This window comes from Notothenia rossii (genome assembly GCF_949606895.1).
Source record: "Notothenia rossii genome assembly, chromosome: 2".
In the NCBI taxonomy this organism is placed as follows: domain Eukaryota; kingdom Metazoa; phylum Chordata; class Actinopteri; order Perciformes; family Nototheniidae; genus Notothenia; species Notothenia rossii.
In genome coordinates, this window is record NC_136904.1 from 63,946,478 (window position 1) to 63,966,981 (window position 20,504).

The 20,504-nt window shown below is 40.6% G+C and overlaps 3 protein-coding genes across 4 annotated transcripts in view; 2 read left to right on the forward strand and 1 right to left on the reverse strand.

Annotated features, from left to right (window-relative positions):
- Positions 1 to 20,504, reverse strand: part of LOC307028815 (uncharacterized protein) — a 226,970-nt gene that overhangs the window by 56,372 nt on the left and 150,094 nt on the right. The gene's annotated exons all lie outside the window — the stretch shown is intronic.
- LOC307029656 (sterol 26-hydroxylase, mitochondrial-like) lies at positions 589 to 9,827 on the forward strand (the record flags this gene model as incomplete). The annotated part of the gene is made up of 9 exons (XM_079665736.1): positions 589 to 828; positions 2,048 to 2,229; positions 2,898 to 3,097; positions 5,219 to 5,416; positions 6,735 to 6,898; positions 7,069 to 7,235; positions 8,090 to 8,171; positions 8,273 to 8,473; positions 8,711 to 9,827. 9 exons carry the CDS (start codon positions 589 to 591, stop codon positions 8,822 to 8,824), a joined length of 1,548 nt encoding a protein of 515 aa, XP_079521862.1. The 3' UTR covers positions 8,825 to 9,827.
- LOC307028820 (uncharacterized protein) overlaps positions 14,096 to 20,504 on the forward strand; it is a 75,092-nt gene continuing 68,683 nt past the window's right edge. The window contains exon 1 of one of the 2 annotated variants that reach the window (XM_079664165.1): positions 14,096 to 14,307. In XM_079664165.1, the coding sequence (XP_079520291.1) occupies positions 14,267 to 14,307 (41 nt within the window). In that variant the 5' untranslated portion in view covers positions 14,096 to 14,266. Of the gene's footprint in view, positions 14,308 to 14,500; positions 16,786 to 20,504 lie in introns of those variants that run through there. The other variant, XR_013805114.1, reaches the window with a different exon arrangement.

Below are 20,504 nucleotides of genomic sequence, written 5' to 3' on the forward strand. Positions count from 1 at the left end.
ACTTCTGTAACATAGTCATAACAGATCCGGCCAGCTAACCAATCAGAGCAGACTTGGCTCTGGTTTCAGACAGAGGGTGAAAAGAGCACAGTATGAGAAAAATAAAGAGCTTTTTGAATATTAAAGCATGGAGAAGTGTCACAGTAGAGACACTAAATACTGATATGAACCTGAACATTTGCATAATATGTTCCCTCTAATACATTAACTGGTCTAACTAACAGAAATTGCAACTTTTCAGCAGCAAACGTTTTTTTTAAATCAGTCCTCCGCATTAATTGTTACTGTAACAGGAAGAAGCTATACACCAGATCCTACAAAGTCTGTGCTTTCCTGGATATGTGCCACAGAAATACCACTTTTTTTACAAAGCACTTTTCCCAACCATTGATTTATTGGAAGCACAAGGTTATATTAAACAAGATATTGCCAAAGAAAAGGCTTGAAATATTGCACTACAGATGTATGGGATTCTGTATGGCCCCTTGGTGCTGTAAGAGTTAAACCTTGTGAGGGACCTGGCCCCTCCTTGCTGAGCAGTCCTCTGGGATGTAACAGGAGCCTTGTGTTTTCCATTCTGCTCTCATCATGGCTGCATGGCTGTGCCGGGCTCTGGTGCAGAGGAATGGACGCTTGTTGCTGTCATACCCTAACTCTGTGGGCAGATTGTGCTCCAGGGGGGTGGGAAGCTCCTCTCCTGCCCCTGGGGCCCTCTCTGCTTTCCAGGACAAGCCTCGGACTGTGGAGGACCTGCCTAATATTAGCTTCTTGGAGCTGATCTACAGGATGGTGTTTCAGGGCTTCTACAACCGTTTGCATGAGCTACAGGTAGGCTGCAGTGCACTGCATGATATCTGGACGACACACATTAGGGTTAGGGTTGACAGCAGGGCAGTAATGCCAGATAATTTTTCCCTGCATGCATTCCAGAAATCCCTGATTGGCTCTCACTTTGGTTGACCTGTTTGAGTGCATTCACCTCCAGCAAGAATGCATTATAGAACATGTCAGACTTTTGTTTCCATAGTCCCCTCCAGATAACAGCCGGTCTCAGCTGACTCACTGAGGATTGTCTGCAGGAACACTTTCTGTTTTTACGAGACACAGTGCATTGGATCAATGGGATATTTTAACATTTTGGCTTTTATGGAACCATCTATTTATTTTCCTTTTCTCAGGAGATTGCTTAGTTTATTTATATAGCACCTTTCAACATAAGGTAATTCAAAGTCCTTTACAAAAATGAAAAAGCAAAGAGCAGGCGAAAGCAACAGCAAGAAGAAAAGTCTTCAGCATTGATTGAAAACAGTTGCAGCAGACCTGAAGTTTACTGGGAGTTTGTTCTAGATGTTTGGAGCATAATAACTGAAGAAGAAGAAGATGAAGAAGATGGACCTTTATTGAACCCTGTTTCTCCATGTTTAGTTCTGACTCGTTCTGAAAGCAGAAACAGAAGCAGAAGACCTGAGAGATCTGGATGGTTCATAATGTAGCAGGAGATCAGAAATATATTTTTGGGCCTAAACCATTCAGTGCTTTATAAACCAGCAGCAGTATTTTGAGATCAATTCTTTGACACACAGGAAGCCAGTGTAAAGACCTCAGAACTGGAGTGATGTGATCCACTTTCTTAGTGTTAGTAAGGACTCGAGCAGCGGCGTTCTGAATCAGCTGCAGCTGTCTGATAGATTTTTTAGTGAGACCTGTAAAGACACCATTACAGTAGTCGTCGAGTCTACTGAAGATCCAGACTCCAAATCCTGCTTTGACATTAGTCCTTTACTCCTAGATACAGTATATCCTTCAGGTGGTAGTATGCAGACGTAAGTATTTGTCTTAATGAGACTATTGAAATTCAGCTCAGAGTCCATGAGATTTCTGGCCTTTTTTTCTGTTGTTTGTAACATTGATGATTGAGGCTCAGCGCTGACTTTTATTCGTTTCTCCTTAGCTCCTAAAGGATTACCTCTGCTTATCAAATCAAATCAGGTTACACACAGGTTTCTCTGTTCACTCATCTTTTTCGCATCACTTTGCCCACCATCAGATCTATAACAAGCAGCGATATGGGCCCATATACAGAGAGGGAAAGAAGAGCGTGTCAGTGAACACTCCACAGCTGTTGGAGGAAGTGCTGAGGAATGATGAGAGGTTCCCCACCCGAGGAGACCTGTCTGCGTGGAAGGAATATCGGGATATGAGGGGATACGGCTATGGGCCTTTCACAGAGTAAGACTCTTAAAAACTGTTGCAATGCTTCATTCACATGTCCTGACGGCCACTGGACCATGTGCAAACGATACATTGTTAAGACTTGAGAAACTTGCTTAAGAGGTTTCCAGGGCAAAGTCTTGTCATATAAAAGAGAATGGGTGATTGTGACCAGCTAGTATTGGAAGTTTGATGTTTAAATCTCCACCATTCGTTGACCATTAAGATTGTTAAGGTCCTTTGTTGAGTCCACTTTTTGATTGACCTGATTGTGTGTAAAGGTCTGATTTCACACACCAAATACACACTGTTCTTTTTAATGTTGTGACCTTGTGCCAAGTGTTGTTTTACTAGTTCGATTTTGTATTCAACTTTTTTATTTTTTATTTGTACCACTCCGCTTAACAAATACAATGTATTGTTATTATAATTATTATTTTGCTCCCACCAAATTCAATTTGAATGCAGCAAGACAGGCTTTGTCATATTATTTTTTTGCACCTTTAGCTTAGAATATTGCCTTGGATTTGGAAGCATTGTTTTTAATTTGGTCCCTATGAAATATCAGTTAATTCTGCAATCTGAATGAAAACCATTAATTTTTCACCAGATATAGTATGACTTGATAAATGTAAGCAATATTAATCAAAGCGATTGAGTCCTGGTGACTGTATTTGTGTCCCTAGGGAGGGGGAGAGGTGGTACAACCTGAGGGTGATACTGAACAAACGCATGCTGCATCCGAAGGAATCCGCACAGTATGGGGATGATATCAATGACGTGGTTACAGACTTCATCAAGAGGCTCTCCTACCTCCGTCAGTGCAGCCCCGAAGAAGACTTGGTGCCTGACATGGCCAATGAGCTCTATCGATTCTCACTAGAGGGTATGTAGGGAACTTGGTAGTTAATGCTAAGCTAAAGCTGTTCACTTAATACATTTACTGTAAGGGTGCATGTTTATTTAATTTAGCAATCCTCCTTTAGGGTGGTGCAGTGATGACAGATTTGTGTAGGATGACCCGGAAGATAGCATAACAAGGGCTCCCTTGACAAAAAGCCAATGGGTTTTTTCCATTGGAATTTGGAATAAAGAAAATAAGCAGGATTATCTCCTCAAATTACCAACAATTGTATAATTGTTTAAGGGTAATGAAATTGACTGAAGTAAAAAGTTAATATAATGCTATAAACATGCTGCATTGCGTTTGCTGGACTTTATGTCACCAAGCTAGGCTAAAGGTGGCTAATATTTGGCTTGTTGACATTTAGTTGTCTCTTTTATCAACTTGTTAGCAGCCGCTGATTTGAAGACGCATTAAAGCCTCAGGCGTTCCCCAGTGGGTTATTTACTGACATATTTTATGTCGAAGTCATAAAACATGAAAGATCTTGAATTAGCCAAATACCTTATTTCGGGAATCTAACCAAAAGCTTTTTCAAAAGACCACAAGACAAGGGAGTCTGGAAGTTCTAAAATACTTTTCCGTGTTTAGGAGTCATTGCTGCATCACTCTTTTATCCTAGGGGTCAACCTGACCCTATTCAGTTTTGAACATTTCAAAGTAAATGCTCCTCATAATTTCATAGTTAACAGGAAGTGAACCTTCCTGTTCTCCAAATATTCAAATTTTCTTTTATCATTTTGTCGTGACTAGGAAAAAAAGCTAATCACCATAACACTGATCTAGCCTATAGTTGAAAATTAAGATCTTTTCAGCCATGTTAAGCTCCACCAGGTCAGGGGGGGGCTGGATTGTAAAGTAAGGGTAAATGCTGGACCAAAACATATGACACATCAGGACACTTGGAATATCTTTAGAGTATTGTTAGCATTCCAAAGGCTTCCTGTTGCTTCTGCCTTTGGACTTGGACCCTCCCGCCAAAAAAAGGAACCCAATGAAGGCTTACAAATGATTATCCTACTATCCCCCTACTGTTAAAAATGGGAGAGGGACCATAGTAACTTGTCATTTTAGCAGGTCATTTGTCCACATGGAGACAGATGTCTGCATTTATGAATACAGAATCTGACGACAATGGGGCAAACATTTGGTTTTGAAAGTGTTCTAGTTCCCCTTCATAGTCAGTTATGGCACATTTCCACTGCAGCGGGGTAGCCCCATTTAAGCGTACCTAAGTGTCCTCGCTCAGGCCTCGGGCTGCCTCGCTGGCCGTCCGAGGCCCTGGCGCATTTCCATCACAGTTTAGGACCTGGGGTAGCAACGCAGTGTAGGCGGGGCGATCCGTTTTTTTTTTCTTCACATTTCGAGTTGTTCCGTCGAGCTCCCGCTGGATTTGATCATCCCCAATGAGATGTAGGAACGTCGTCACCTCCTCGGTCGACCACGGTGTGCTTTTCTTTAACGTTGCAATTTTTGTAGCTCCTCCATTTAAAAAAATGCAGTGTACAAAAATGCTGCAAGCTTGCTTCTAGATATATATGCGACGCTAGGGATGATCTTGCGCGCGATCTTGTGACGATTCTCTCTGACCAATCAGCAGTCGAGAGTGTTGACGTCACTAGTTCAGCCCTGGCCCTGGCCTGATAGAACCACGATTTTATGGGGCCGGAAAAAGAGGGAAAAAGTACCCGCTAGCCGGTGCTACGCTATATGGAAAGGCTACCAAAAACTGGCCTGGCCGATTGAGGAAGATTAAGGACGCTTAAACGGGGCTACCCGCTGCAGTGGAAATGCGCCATTAGTCACTTGAGCAGGATTTAGTTGCATGCAGGTAAAACACGTGTGCAAAAGAGCTGGACCGCATTGCCTGAATAGCAATCGGCTATTATCTGCATACCATATTTTGTAACCTGGCTATTCGTGAAACAATGCCTTTTGTTGTGTGTTCAAGATTATATATTTAAGCCATTAAAATTGAATTAATAGGTTTACATTTTGGCTGCTTTTTTGTTACATTCCAACCAGTTGAGTTTGACTAATCCAAAGGAAGTCAAGTCTGCAGAAAGGTTTTTCTTATCCTGAATCATAACCTTTGCCACTCAGGTATCGCCTCCATACTGTTTGAGACAAGGCTTGGGTGTCTGGAAAAGGAAATCCCTGCAGGGACTCAAGACTTCATCCACTCCATAGGCCAGATGTTCTCCTACAACATGGCTGCGTTTCTGATGCCCAAGTGGAGCCGCAGTCTGCTGCCCTACTGGAGGCGCTACATCGAAGGTTGGGAGGGCATCTTCTGCTTTGGTGAGTCGCAGAAAAAGTGACAGCTGGTTTGACTGTCTTTGTTATGGACAACATGTACTTGTAGTGCTGCTATTATAACTACTTTCTCTATTATAACAAGTCCATCTCCTGACAGAACAACATGTGTGCAAAGCACTTTTACAGGCAAAGTCTGACTATGAAATCACATTACTTGTGTGGACAATGTTTCATTTGAGAACACAGAGGGAATACTCTGTTTGTAAAGATATCTGTTTACATATGGACAAGGCTTAAGTGTATCTCTTTCAATCCATTGAGTCAAAAAGAATGTCCTAAGGGAACAACTTAGGACGATCTTTACAAAAGCAAAGTACAGAATGTGCTCATGCTTTGCTTTTTGTGCTCATTTTATTTTATTTTATGTATATAGTTAACTTCAAGTTCCGTTTCAGTTCTCTATTGAACTATAACTAAAAAGTGTTAGCAGCTTTACAGACTGTTGATCTTAAATCCAATAAGCTCTACCAATTCTCACCTGAGGGTATGTAGAGAACATGGAAGTTAATGCTAAACTAAAGTGGTTTACTAAGTCAAGTTAAGGGTGCATGTTTATTTAAATCTTGGGCGCTTGTTAATCCTCCTATAGAGTGGTGCAGTGATAGCGTATTTTTGTAGGATGACCCGGAAGTAAGCATCACAAGGATTCCCTTGATCCAATAGGATTTTTCCATTGGATTTTGGAATAAAGAAAATGAGACTCAGCAGGATTATCTCCTCAAATGAATGTAGTATAATCATTGAAGGCTAATGCAATTGTAAAAAGTTAACATAATATTGTAAACCTGCTACATTAGTTAGGAAGTTAACCTTCCTGTTCTCCAAATCTACAAACATCTTTTTACCATTTTGTCGTAACTATTAAAAACTATAACTAAAAAGTGTTAGCAGCTTTACATACTGTTGACTCGCTGAACACCAAACACCCAGACTATATAAGCAGTTAATGTGTTTCTATCAGGGTTAATGTGGTGCAAGGCTATGCAAGGCTTTTTGGACAAATCCAATGATGTAAATCAATACTAAAAAAATAAAATAAAATAACATTACCTGGCAGCTTTCACTAAATCTGCGCCCACTTTTTATTGAAGATACATGGGAAGTAGTAGTAATGTAATATAATTCAATGTAAATGCATGTTAACATTTTCTTTGCATGTCCTCTGGATAAGAATCAGGCTAAAGATAAACCAAACATCTTTCTCAAATACCTCAGCTGAAGCTAAACGGATAGCCGGAGCTTTTAGTTGTTAGAGCTTACATGGACAACAATAATACATGAAACTCTGCACTTATTTTAGGTAAAGAGTTGATTGACAAAAAGATGGAGGTTATCCAGCAGCGTGTGGAGAACAACCAGGAAGTGGAAGGGGAATACCTAACATACCTCCTGTCAAACACTCAGATGAGCACCAAAGACGTGTATGGCAGCATCACTGAGCTCCTTTTAGCTGGGATGGACACGGTAAATCATGACACAAAGATGACATTCTGAATATTAGAAACATGTCAAATATCAGAAGCTAAGCTGGGCTTCCACTCAAATTCAAAATGTTTGTAATGTTAGTACACCTTTTTTACAGGTGTGCATCTTTATGCACGTTTATTAAATGCCTTTCCTTCTTTATTCTTAAGACCTCCAATACCCTCACATGGAGCTTTTACCTGCTGTCCAGGAACCCTCATACCCAGGACAGACTTTATGAAGAAGTGTCCACAATGTTGCCAGCAAAGCGGATCCCCTCCGCTGCTGAGGTCGCTCGGATGCCATATTTAAAGGCTGTTATCAGGGAGGCACTGAGGTGAGACTGGTTTTGGTTTTATGATGGCTGAAGGTTCATAGAAACACATATCTGCCTATGAAAACAAATTCTGCTGGTAACAGGACAGGATGTTAGCATTGGACGTGACATGCTTTCCTTGTAGTCTTTTTGTAGAGCAAGTAACCAATCCTGTTTTAGTGTGCCTGATAAACCATCCGTGTGAAGAGCAAAAGATGTTGAACGTGTCAGACAAAATGAAATCTTAGAACCCATCGGCAATCTGACAAGGATTTAGCTTTTTGTAGATAACCCAATTAACCGTAAATACAGTGTAAACCGGCGACTTTAAAATAGGTGTTTCTTATCTGCAAGTCCATTCTCAAGTCTCAAGTTATAGACTGTATAAAATATGCACAGTCTCACGGATGTCCCCCTTGGGTATATGAAGAGCTGTTTAAAGCCTTTGCCTCACCCTCGCTGTTTGCGGGGATGAGGCAGGTCCGGGTAATGCAGTAGAACAGTAACTACTTATATAAGACTATATTAGCTATAGACACCAACAACCCTTTTCCCATCCTGTAAACATGTATAATTATGCTACAAAGTTGGGAATTACCACTCGGGGTTCAATGTGGATTCCCAACCTTGTAGCCAGGCTCAATTAGCCATTTGAGGAAATGCATTCTTAACCCTGTTATCTGCGGGCCACACCAGAATCCCAGAAATATGAGCCGTTGCTCCGTGGGACTCATCCCTGTCACACCAATGTTGATGGATTCCAAGATCAATTTCCAGAAAGGCCATCAGCCTTGTATCTTTGTACATTCTTACTTTTCCTACATGCAACAAGAACAAGCCTAAACCAAATGACCTGATTTATTCTTGATCTGCAGGATGTACCCTGTAGTTCCTGTGAATGCAAGGATCATTGTAGAGAAGAGTGTTGCTATTGGTGGATATACATTTCCAAAGAAAGTAGGTCTGCTTTGTATTTTTAACCATTATTAAACTACTTGTACTTTTTGAGTACTTGTTCAGAGTTTCATTGTTGTATTTCTTGACTGTTGTCTCTCCAGACCGCTTTCACGCTTCACCACTATGCCATCAGCCATGACGAGGAGACATTCCCAGAGCCGTTCACATTTAAACCGGAGAGATGGCTCCGTGACGGACGTGTGAGGCCCCACCCCTTTGCCTCCATCCCTTTTGGCTTCGGAGTGAGGGGCTGTGTGGGTCGGAGGATTGCTGAGCTAGAGATGTATATGGTTCTATTTCGGGTAAGTGACTAGCAGGAAATCGCTTTACAACATCTACAGATTACACATGATTGGATATAGAGCTCCATGCCATCAAACAACAGAGAAACAGTGCTTTGAAAGAAGACATGAACAGCGTCTTTTGGGGTGAAATAAGGTTCCTATTACCACATTTGAAAGAGAAACAGTTAGTTTTTTATTTGTGTTTTCCCCATGGCCTTATTTAGTCTGAACTTCATATTTTTCTTTTTCCTCCAGGTAATCAGGCACTTTGAAATCAAGCCAGACCCAACGATGGGAGAGTTGAAATGCATCAACCGCACTGTTCTGGTACCGGACCAACCGCTCAGACTTTACTTTGTGGACAGATGATGTGAAAACACGGCTTTATTTGCTTTTGCAGATGTGTATTAATGCAAATTTTACAAATGAAAGAAAAATGGGTTTTGCAGAAGAATATTTTATATCGTAGGAGAGCGACCCAGGTTTGGATCCTTTGCTATGACAAATATAAGTATGTATAATTCAAATTTTTAAACATAAATCCTCTATATCGTAAATGCTCGCATAACTTTTAAGTAAAAGCTCTTTGTAGTCCAACAATGTGGTTGAGGAATTTTGTCAGCACTTCATACTTGTAATAAAGAGTCAAATATTATTTTGTATTAAAAATGTCACAAAGTTGGTAGGCAGCTATTTAAAGATGAACAGAACTTGAATGAGTGAACATAAATCATTTCCAGACTCTTTTCTAGTCCTTTTTTAGAAAGGTCTTATATCTAACCATATGGTTAAACTTTCTTTATCAAAGTAAAGCCTTATATATTTTTGTATGCATTGCTTAACCTTGCATTGCTATACCTATATGACATTAAATATTTTCAATCTTGAAATATAAATAATGTTGTTGTGATGAATCTGAGGAACAACCCCTCCTTCTCTCGGAAACACACCAGCATCAGTTTGAACAGCTCATTTGTGAAACTGCAATGACTCCAGGAACATTATCCAATCTAAAGGTTAAACCTACTTCTAATCCACTATAATTAAAAGGCAATTCATGTCATTCTTTTCCGCTACATTTGTAGTGACAACAGCTTTCGCTGCTTTTAACAAAAAGCATCTTTAAAAATTAAACTAGTGGACTTACTCTTTATGTTAGGGATTCATTCTGTCTTTACTTTAGATATTGAACCTTTCTGCCTGTTGACATTTACGACGAACCCTAAGTCTGTTATCTCCCGTAACGAATGTGATAATGGAATCATGTGATGTTATTCTCAGTTTTATTATCGTCATCTCTGGCTGCTCTGTCACTTGTGATGTGAATTTCTCCGGCCGATGCTTATATTAAAGATCCGTGTTTGACATCAAAGCTCCAACTCTCCTTGTTTCTCTCTGAGTCCTGACTCTCCATTGCTGCAGAATAGGGATTTGACGGTATCCGTATTGGTCCCGTACCGTCACGGTTCGGACGTCACGGTTCGGCACACGCAGTCACACGACGAATACGCCTTTTTTACGAGTGGGAAAAAAGTCTGTCATTCAGGGCAGTATCCACTACACTATATATAATCCAGGGGGTGGTATTGCGCCTAAAAGCTGTTTGCCAGCCGCCCTTAAACAACAAATGAAGAACAAGAAGAAACACAACAACAAAACGAACAAAATACAAGAAGAAAAAAAAGTTAGTATGGCAATTTCAGATAACACACAGGAGCTAGAACCCACCTGTAGTGATGGCAAAATGAAGCTTTGAATGAAGCATCAAACCACTTGGACAATTGTGTCGGAAATAGGTTAATTTCTCGAAGCTTCAGTTACAGCGACCTCTCCTGGCGAAGTGCAAGGCTGTGGGTTTAACGTATCTTTGCCTTGAAAAATATTTGATGCACACACACACTAAGACTGAATATCATGTTCTATTTGCAATTAAAGATTGATAATTGTGTGTATTGGGTTATTGAGAATAGACTAGAGAGTGCTGGAATTTTTTTTGGGAGGAGAGGGCCTTTTATCAGTTATTAAAGTTGAAAAGCAATGATTAAAAGTACATCCATTCCAGGCTTTGAACCAGCGGAGGACATCGCCGCATTCGGGCCGCCGGCTCTACCCACTGGGCTATCTATTCCTTAAAATATTGAACTGGTTTTATATTACTGATAATTGTCTTTTTGTTCACAACTTCTCCACATTTCGAAGTGTTTCCCGAGCCAGAACGACCTATCTTTCTTCCTGGCTTGCTCTATAATGATACTACAATTCAAATGCAATACCAACAACAACTCAACCCACACATTGCGCATTGTTTAGAGCGGTCATTAAGTGTGGAAGCGCTCAAATTCGAAACTGTTTCAACCTGTCACCTGTCAGAATCGAGACGAGGCAGTGCATTGAATCGCGTGAATGGACCGTGAACCAGTCAAGTGATCCATTCAGGAAATGAAGCAGTTGCTGGTTCGGACGTCACATGTCACATGATTTGAAGCAGTTGCTGCTTCTGACGTCATATGTCACCTGATTTGAAGCAAGCTTCGAAGCACTGCTTCTATGGAATAGGAAGTCCAGGGTTGAAGCTCCGTTCGAAGCTTCAGTGTCAAACTGCCATTATTACCAACCTTCTTCTTTTAAATCAGCTGTGTGGGAACAATTCGGGTTCCCTGTGGACTACAATAACGATGAAGTGTGCGAGTGGTGGATCGGACGAGGACGGTGTGTCGGCGTTGTTCGATAGCGGTGCGGTATGCTAATGGTAACACACGCCAAACATGCTACACATCATATCAGAAGGAATCACCCAATTTTGCCAATCACTGGAGCACGGCAAAAGACAACAGCAGTTCAACTGCTTCTCCCGGCTGTTTTTAAGAAGCCAATAGACATGAAAGCCGAGAGACCAAAATAAATAACGGAAGCTTTTGGCATATGTTTTTCAACGACTTTGCGCTCTTGAAACACTTTCTTATTATTTATGATGTAATTTCAAGACATTCTTTTTTGTTTTACAGCTTGATGAAACCTTTTTGTTTGACATTAGCCATTATAGATAATATGGCCATCTGAGTGTGTGTGGTACTGTTTGTGGTTTGTTTTTAACTGTTTAATACAGTTAATTATTCAAAATGTCGGAGTTCCTTATTTTTAAACCGAAACTTGCACTACTGTTCAAACGTAAATAACAACAAACCTGGAATTATGCATTTGGGACTTTTTTTTGCTTTTTCTTGTTGTACCGAACTCGTACCGAACCGTGACCCCCAAACCGTGGTACGAACCGAACTGTGACTTCTGTGAACCATTACACCCCTACTGCAGAAGTTTCCCTTACACTTTAAGTCACAAACAAGAGTCAAATTATCTAAACATTTTAGAGAAAGTCACGAAAATACTGCGACAATATTATCTAGAAATGTCACATAAATATAATTAAATACACACATAAAGGCATTTTTCTGCACAACGATCACTTTTACTTTGTATACTTTATGTACATGTTGATGATAATACTTGTGTACTTATACTTAAGTAACATTTTGAATGCAGGACTTTTACTTGTAGTATTTTAACAATAATGTATGTGTACTTTAACTGCATCTGAATTCTTCTTTCAGCACTGGGGGCTATGTGTTTAAGTACTGGAGCGCAGAGATGGGGTCGTTACTAAAAAAAAGTAATATATTACATTACATATTACTTTTTAAAAAAGTAATGTATTACACTACTTCGTTACTGTCTACATAAAGTAACTCGTTACTTTACTCGTTACTTTACTCGTTACTTTACTCTCAGGGCCGGCCCGCCCCTCCCTACAGGCAGATCACGCAGACTGCGGCGCACCTACAGTGTAAGCGCGCCACAGTTTTGCCTCTGCGAGACTCCACTTGCACCCCCAATTACTATTGCATTAAGGAAGACATAACACAAGTCTTTCTTTTGATATGCTCTTTAATAAAATAGGCTACCAGCCAGTGTTGGGCAAGTTACTTCCAAAATGTAATATATTACATATTACTTATTACTCTCTTTTGAAAGTAATAAGTTACATTACAATATTACTGTCTCTGAAATGTAATGAGTTACACTACTTTAGTTACTTTTTAGTAACTTTCACCAAAATAACCGCAAAAGAATAGCTAGGTATTTTAAATGCTAAAATGTAGTTTAGTGCAGCTCATTATGCATCCAGTGAAGGGCAATGTGGTATAGCATAACAACTGTGTAGGCCCTTAAGGCTACTAACAACTTGTATTACAGGGCTTGGTTGAATACTCGATTCTGATTGTAAATTCTTAACATGTGACACGTTGTTAATACAGCAGTAGCCTACAGACCGCTGTCAAGGACTATAATGAAGGTTAACATATTGTAAATGAGGGCAAATATGATTTAAACCATGCTAATGATTTGAAATGGCAAACATTGAAAGGCAAAAGTATTATTAAAACCATGTAGCCTACTACATCATCACCTTGCTCCCATCATATACGCTGGGAAGAGAATATTTACTGCTCTTGAAAACTGGTATCACATCATCATGTGAGGTTGACTTTGTGACCTGGAGAACATTTCAGCTGCAACATCAGCTCGTTTATAATAAGCTTGGGATATGAGATATTTTTGTAGCCATTCGTGGTGAAGGCATCTGTGCTATTGTATGCATTATTTTTGACCCAACATTTGTACAGGCATGTCAGAATATGGTACTATTTTCACATGAATATTCTAGCCATTGTCTATTTTTATACCACAAGCTGCAAAATGACCGCCTTACCCCACTGTACAGGCGGGTAGTTGTTTCGATATACCTGGCACCTGCGGGCCGCAGAGGGGCGGCGTAGTTTCGGGCGACGAAGACTGCTGCTCCGGGCCCGGCGAGTCAGGCGGGAGTAAGCTAGTGTCCACAACGGAGGGTAACGTGATGTCCGCATCTGACCTGTTGCTACTGTCTGCAGTAGATGCAGTGTTGCTGGCGTTTAGTGATGGTTGCTTTAACCATTTTCGTATAAATGATTATCCACAGATCAGATGTGTATCACTGCTGTGGAAGCACTTTGGAAATGATGCACGCGCAGCGGAGCAGGTCACGCGCACCTGACGCAATTTGTTGTTAGTATTTTTCGCTACGTTCTCTTTTTTGAATGGTTGCATAACGTTCAACTTCCCCGAAGATCTCAACGCGAAGCCTGAAGGGTAAACACCAGGTTTACTAATCTACCCGCACAATTTGTCCGGTGTCGCAATGTCTCGCTATGTTAGTACATTCTTAAAAAACAAAACACCATTTAATTTCGGGTTAAAATGTGTTGTAACTGCGTTACTGAGCATTGTAACAGGTAATATATTACCCACATTTCATTAGTAATGCGTTACATTACTTCGTTACAGCAAAAAGTAATATATTACTGTAACTCCGTTACTTTTGTAACGCGTTACACCCAACACTGCTACCAGCCTACCACAACAAGCTAACAGTCTGTGAAACGTAAAGACACTAATTAATTAAACCAGTTCAAGACGCATTATTCTTATTCTTATCATTCTTTATGAGCGCAGTAACAGTAAGGTATTTAATTACTTATTTATTTAGTTTTCCATAACTTAGTAACGGAGATGGTCAAACTAAAGTGGTAGAGACATGACAGAATTCCTACAATGAAGCGGGACATTGAACTGTTCACCCGTGAGAGGGCAATCAAGAAAAGAGAGCGAGCGGCCCCGTTGAGGAAGTTTACAGATGAAAAGACTCAGCCATGTTTATGCAGCACTGCACGTGGAGATGTGGACGGGCAAATCGTGCAGATTTAGTAGGCCTACATGTATACAAACCTGGCGGTGGAAACCCCTCTTGTCTGTCAGTGAGTGTGATTATTTTATAAAAGTAACGAAGTAACGCTTGTCGGGGCAATGTTAGTAACTGTAGTGTGATTACAGAATTATAAAAGTAACGCGTTACACTGCTCTGTTACCACCGGAAGTAATATTATTACAGTGACGCGTTACTTTATAACTTTTTAACGCGTTACACTCGGCTCGGCTGGAGCGCACCTGTGGTTTGACAATCAAGTAATAGATCCATAATAGATCAATAGATTAAGCTTCTTTGAGTTTCCTGAAAAGTGCTATATAAGTCCCATGTATTGGGGAAATATTTTCCAAGGTCCATAACTTTGACCCAGTTTATCAGTTCAACCTGTCCTGACTGAGCACACGCACCTGTAACCTTGGCTGCTGTGCTCTCAGTGTTCTGTCTCCCCGTTCCTGCCTGTTGGCGTCAGCTGATAGAGGTGTTATCATTCTATCTTGTTATGCAGCATGTTGATTATTCTCTCTGAACTAGCTAAATACATGGGTCTGGGGTAGAGTTCTTCAGAATTGACGTGGCAACTCTCCCGTGCAGTCAGACGGTCCGTGTACGTTTTGTCAGTTTGATTTTTCGTTTAAACCAAAAGCCAAAAAACGGAAATACCAGCCATTTTTCGTTTTTGATTTAAAACGAAAAAACGGAAAACCAAAGCCGTTTTTCCGTTTTTGTTGTCTGAACCCAAAGACGGATAACGAGAAAACATAACTAGAAAATGCATTTCCAGCAGAAAATGCGTGCGAATGCTGTAAACTGTGAACATTTATTAGACCCTCCAGAAAAACGCGATTCTGCGATCGCAGAATTTACAGCATAATCAGCAAAATGGCGCAGATTTTTAAAAGGCCGCATATTTATCAAAAGGCCGCATAATCCCCGCATTTTTCCACACAAAGTTGAGGGAAAAAAAAGTTAACTCGTCTTGACGTGACGTCATCAGCTCGCGCATCACAGAATGTAAACAACACTGTATAGACAAGTTTATGCGACAAACCACGGGTAGCGCCATAACCCTACACAAATGCACTTCATTTCCGCCGGAAGTCTTTTGCACAGCGTCTGTCGGTGTAAACCGGTGTAAACAGTCAGACGGGCACTGGTGTAAACACAGCGATTTCGATGCTAACAGTGATGCTAGCTTGGGAACACGATTCTACTTCTTTGACTGGAGATGGCGTTACTCTCCCCCACCCGAATTCAGTGCAAAACTGGGAGGATAACATGACGACGTGGCCCAGCATAACGTACAGCAAAATTTGCTCCTACTTCGTTCAATCCATGGCAATAGATGGAAAAGCAATGGACAGTCTGAAGGCATATCATAAGGCTGCGCACATTCTACTTTGCCCACATGCTCCCGAAAATTGTTGACGATTTTGTTGAGGGAAGGTTACAGTTCTGCAGTAAATATCTCAGCATTTTAAAACCAAAATAAACTGCCTTATTTAGGTCATGCCCACAGGAGCCAACAGTTGTCTGTTGTTTACATAATGCACAATTTACATGATCTCTTTATGCTGTCCAATATATCATATGTGCCTGTACTGTTTGAGTGAAAATAAAGTTTAATGTAATTTAATTTCATTATTGCACTGTTATTGCATTATTGCATTTCATATGTTCCTTAGAGTGCTACAATTTCTTTTAACACAGTTCATCATTCATATTAAGCTCATACTGTACATAAATAACACTGAATGAATGAATTGTTTAGAGGAAACTAAAGAAATGGCTTCAACAAGAAAGATCACATGTTTAATCCTAACAGGTATTACAAATTAAAATATAAAAGCAGCCCACACAATTACATCAATATGAAAATATTCATATATAATATTAAAAAATACAATGCATGCAGTATTTGTTGTGTTTATCTGTATTTAATGAACAACATGGCTGGGTGCTGGGTGCTGGTTTGTGGTCGTAGCACTCTCTATCTAACCACTCGTTCAGGTGCTTTCTCGAGTGATTGCAACCAACTACCGCACACGTAGTTCCCGAACCACTTTTCTTCATGTTGTAATTGTTATATCCTCTTTGTCTCTGCGATATCAGTGCTTTGTCGGCACAACGGAGCTAGCTAGCAAAACAAACCCAGTCTGCCAAAACGGAAGTGCATTGCATCGAAGGGAGGAGTTCAGGATGTAGAGCGGAAACGGCTCAATAACTTGTGTATAGAGTGAACGAGTGGAGCTCACACGATAGAGAAAACACCAAGATGAAAAAATCTAATCCATCTCATTTACCGACGAACATTTCTACTAAAGACCGGGCAAAAAGTGGGGGGAAACTATTCTGCACCCCGTGCAACTGTGTGTTGGAGGAGCATAAGAGAAAATCGACGGTGGCGACCCACTTTGATTCATTCAAACATTTGAAAATGCTTTCTGCTGCTGCGGACAAGAAAGCCATTCAACTCACGTTCACCGAGGCATCAACCTCCAAAACCCTTTCGAGGGCTACAAGAAACGAAGTGAGTACCCTACAAGATTGAAGCTGGTCAGATAACGAACGAGTAAATGAAAACAGAATGAGGCGGAGAAGTGTGTGTGTGTGTGTGTGTGTGTGTGTGTGTGTGTGTGTGTGTGTGTGTGTGTGTGTGTGTGTGTGTGTGTGTGTGTGTGTGTGTGTGTGGTGGGGGGGGGGGGGGGGGGGTGTGTGTGTGAGATTAAAATAGCCCAATTGCTTTTACAATAAATAGACATTGAATGTGTTTAATTGAATAGTAAAGGGGTTTAACATTAGTGGCAGGTTGTGTGTGAGAGAGAATAAATAAGACAGCCCAATATTTAAAAAAATTGTTATTCTTTTCCCCCGCATATTTAGCATATTTCGCAACTTTCGCAACTTTCCGCATATTTCGCAACTTCCCACATATTTTGCAACTTCCCGCAATTTCACCGCATAAAATCACATAAAACCCCCGCATGTTTAATCGCATAATCAAGGATTTTAGCCCGCATAATCAAGGAATTTAGCCCGCATAATCAAGGATTTTTGCCCGCGTTTTTCTGGAGGGTCTAATTTATGGCTGAATTTAGCTGAAAATGCAGAAAAAGCTGAATATGTTATTAGCTGAATGGTAGCTGCTTTTAGCTAAAAAAATGCAGAAAAAGCTTAATATTTCAAAGAAAAGGTTTAAAAAAAGGTATAAACACAGTGCATGACATTAAGGATTTTGGGAGATGGCCCTGTGGGCCATCTAAGCTAATTTACAGTTGGCCCTGAGCCCAATAGAGATTGCCCTGAAAAATGCGTGCGGACGAAATGCCACAAAGGGTTTGGGGGTCCTCCCTCTAGAGCAGGGGTGCCCACACTTTTTTGGCTGGTGAGCTACTTTTGAAATGACCAGCTAACCGAGGTCTACCAACCAAAAATAAAAACCCAAATTGCAAGGGTTGCTGAATAACACGTTTTATTTTTACATGGGATAACTACAATAGGGCTGCAACAAACGACTAATTTGATTATCGATTAATCTATAGATTAATGAAACGATTAATCGACTATTCGGACTACTACTGTGTGCCTTGCACAATTTCTCAAACGCTCTTATTTAGCCATCAACTTTTAGATTTAGTTTGAGGTTGTTTTAGGCATGTGGAAACTAACAATGAAGACAATAAAGATGAATACTTGATTCAAAAATACATATATTATTAAATTAACTTAACAAATTGTGAACAAAATTAACATTGCTTTTTATTTGAATTAAATAAATAATATTTCACATCAAAAGAAACCACAATGTTTTAACAAATCTTATTAAATAATCTGATGACAGAACTGGAAACAGAATAGCTGAAACTTTAACAAAATAAATAACTCAGTTACCTCTAATCATTAACCCATGTTTGTATAATGTAGTTAACTCCGTGTGTTGCTGCTAGCATACATAACACCTGACGTGGAAACGTTACTCGTGGATGGGGCTACAGAGCTACTCGAAAGACAGTCGAACCCGGTGCATTCCTCCGTCTGAATGTGGTGCACTTTTGCTAAATGTTTAGACAAATTGCTCGTGTTACCGCCCTTACATGCTAAACCATTTTGGTGACGAGCATTGTCCACCTCAAGACGGGTAACATGTAACCACACCTTGGAGCGCTTCTCTCCACCATCTCCTCCGTGTGTTGCTGCATGTAGCAGATGCGTGTGTGTAAACTGCCCCGCCCCCTTGCAAACAGACGGGGGAGAGAGAGATCTCTTCTGGATTGGAAAGATAGAAAATACACCGACCATAGACGCATTTGTTTGTCTTTTTGCATGTTAGAAACGAGTTGGCGACACTAAGACTAAGAGATAATGTTTGTGTAGCAATAATACATGACCTTTCTCTTTCTCAACTCGCTACTCGGAGGGAAGTCGCTGTCATATGCCTTGTGAACACTCCGATAATGCCTCTCCACGTTACCTTTCTTTGGCAGAGCGACGCTTGCTTTACAAATAAGGCAAATAACCTTTGAATGTGACATCACAAAAAAAGATTCTCCCTCCCATTCTGTGTGGAAGTGGTATGTCTTTAGCTTTTTGCTCGTTCCCGCACTCATTTTGTTGTTTGTCTCTCCCGGCACTTGACTGATTTTGTATCGCTTTGCATTCTGTGTTAACAGACTGGAAAGCAATAGGTCGCTTTTTCTGTCAATCAAGTCAACTCCTGAATTAAGTGGCAGGGAGGCCAAAGGAGGAGGGATCAAAACCTGTTTTGTCTATTTTAACGGAGCTGGATTTTTTTTAATTTATGAATGACTCGCGATCTACCAGTATTCGACCGCGGTCGACGTACTGGGCACCTCTGCTCTAGAGCATTTCGATTTTTGCAGGTCTTAGATCTATGCCGTCTGGTGCATTCTCTAGACTGAATTATAAGATGAACCAGCACAATATTATATTGTATAATTTCAATTTTATTCTTCATTTCACTTGTTTGTCTGTTCTTGTTTGTCTTTGCTCGCTTGCATGCCCTGCATAGCTATAAGAAATACTTAAGTTGTTGGTCAAGACACTTTCCATCTGATGAAGGCAAATGCCTTCATGAGATGTAAAAAAGTAGAAAACATTACATTCGGTTGTAACTGCCAAAACAAACATTATTTACACTATTATGGCCCCTGTTAAAAATGTTTGTAATGTTATCTACTGTAAGTTGGTCGAACGAATGCCTCCTCATCCGGAAGCTGACCGAGCAGACCCGAGCAGCAGTCGAGAGGAGCCGAGCGCATCCGCGAAGCATACAAAATGGCGACGTCAGAGTTCCCGGGTTATGGCTAGAAAGGATCCGTCTAGTGTAAATATGACGTGACGTTCTCGTTGTAACTCTCGTTGTAATCGGAGCGGCTCGGAAACACATCTACAGCAGTAACATGATGCAACATACACATTAATGCAGCAGCAATATTAATAGAGAAACATCAGACTTAATAGTAAAACACTGCAAGGGAACATTGTATTGCACCAGGAGCTATCTTGGGACTTTTACTGCGACAACGTTGACTTGCCTGTGAATAAAAAATAAACCATAGTGTTGGTGATCTACAGTGTTGTCATTCTTCTTTGAACACCAACAAGACCGCTAACACCCTATTTCAACAATCACACTCCCTGTCATTGACATAATTAATAGATAGTTTAGCTTCTCACCATCATTTGCTGTGGCCAACTGATGTTAACGATCGTAACTGAAAGGCTGCCTGCCAAACGTAAACATTCAGCCACGTGACATTCAGCCAAACTCTCGCGAGAATTTTACACAAGACGGATCCTTTCTAGCCATAACCGAGTTCCCGTTGGCTTGCAAAATCTAAATCTCTTCGGTCACAATAATTTCCCTTTAGCACAATACCGCTTCAGTTACGCCACTTATGTGACAGACAAGAATAGTCAATTCTAATGTCTAACACTTAATGTGGAGAAAGAGATGTCCTGTATGGGTTGATTGTGCGTTGATCTGCTGGTAATGCCTCGGGGTTCCGGTGGGCATGTAAACAAATGCATAATGCTGCCCTCACCCAGTTGCATAGCGACACTTATTGTTTAGGTGTCTTTTAATAAGCAGGTAGTCCTATCATTAGCTAGAACTAGCTAGATCTGATCAATATGGACATAAACGCGAGTGAAGTCTAATCTGACGGGAGAGAGAGATCAGCTGCTGCTGATGAGTCGACACGCAGTTCTGCATGATCACATGCAGCG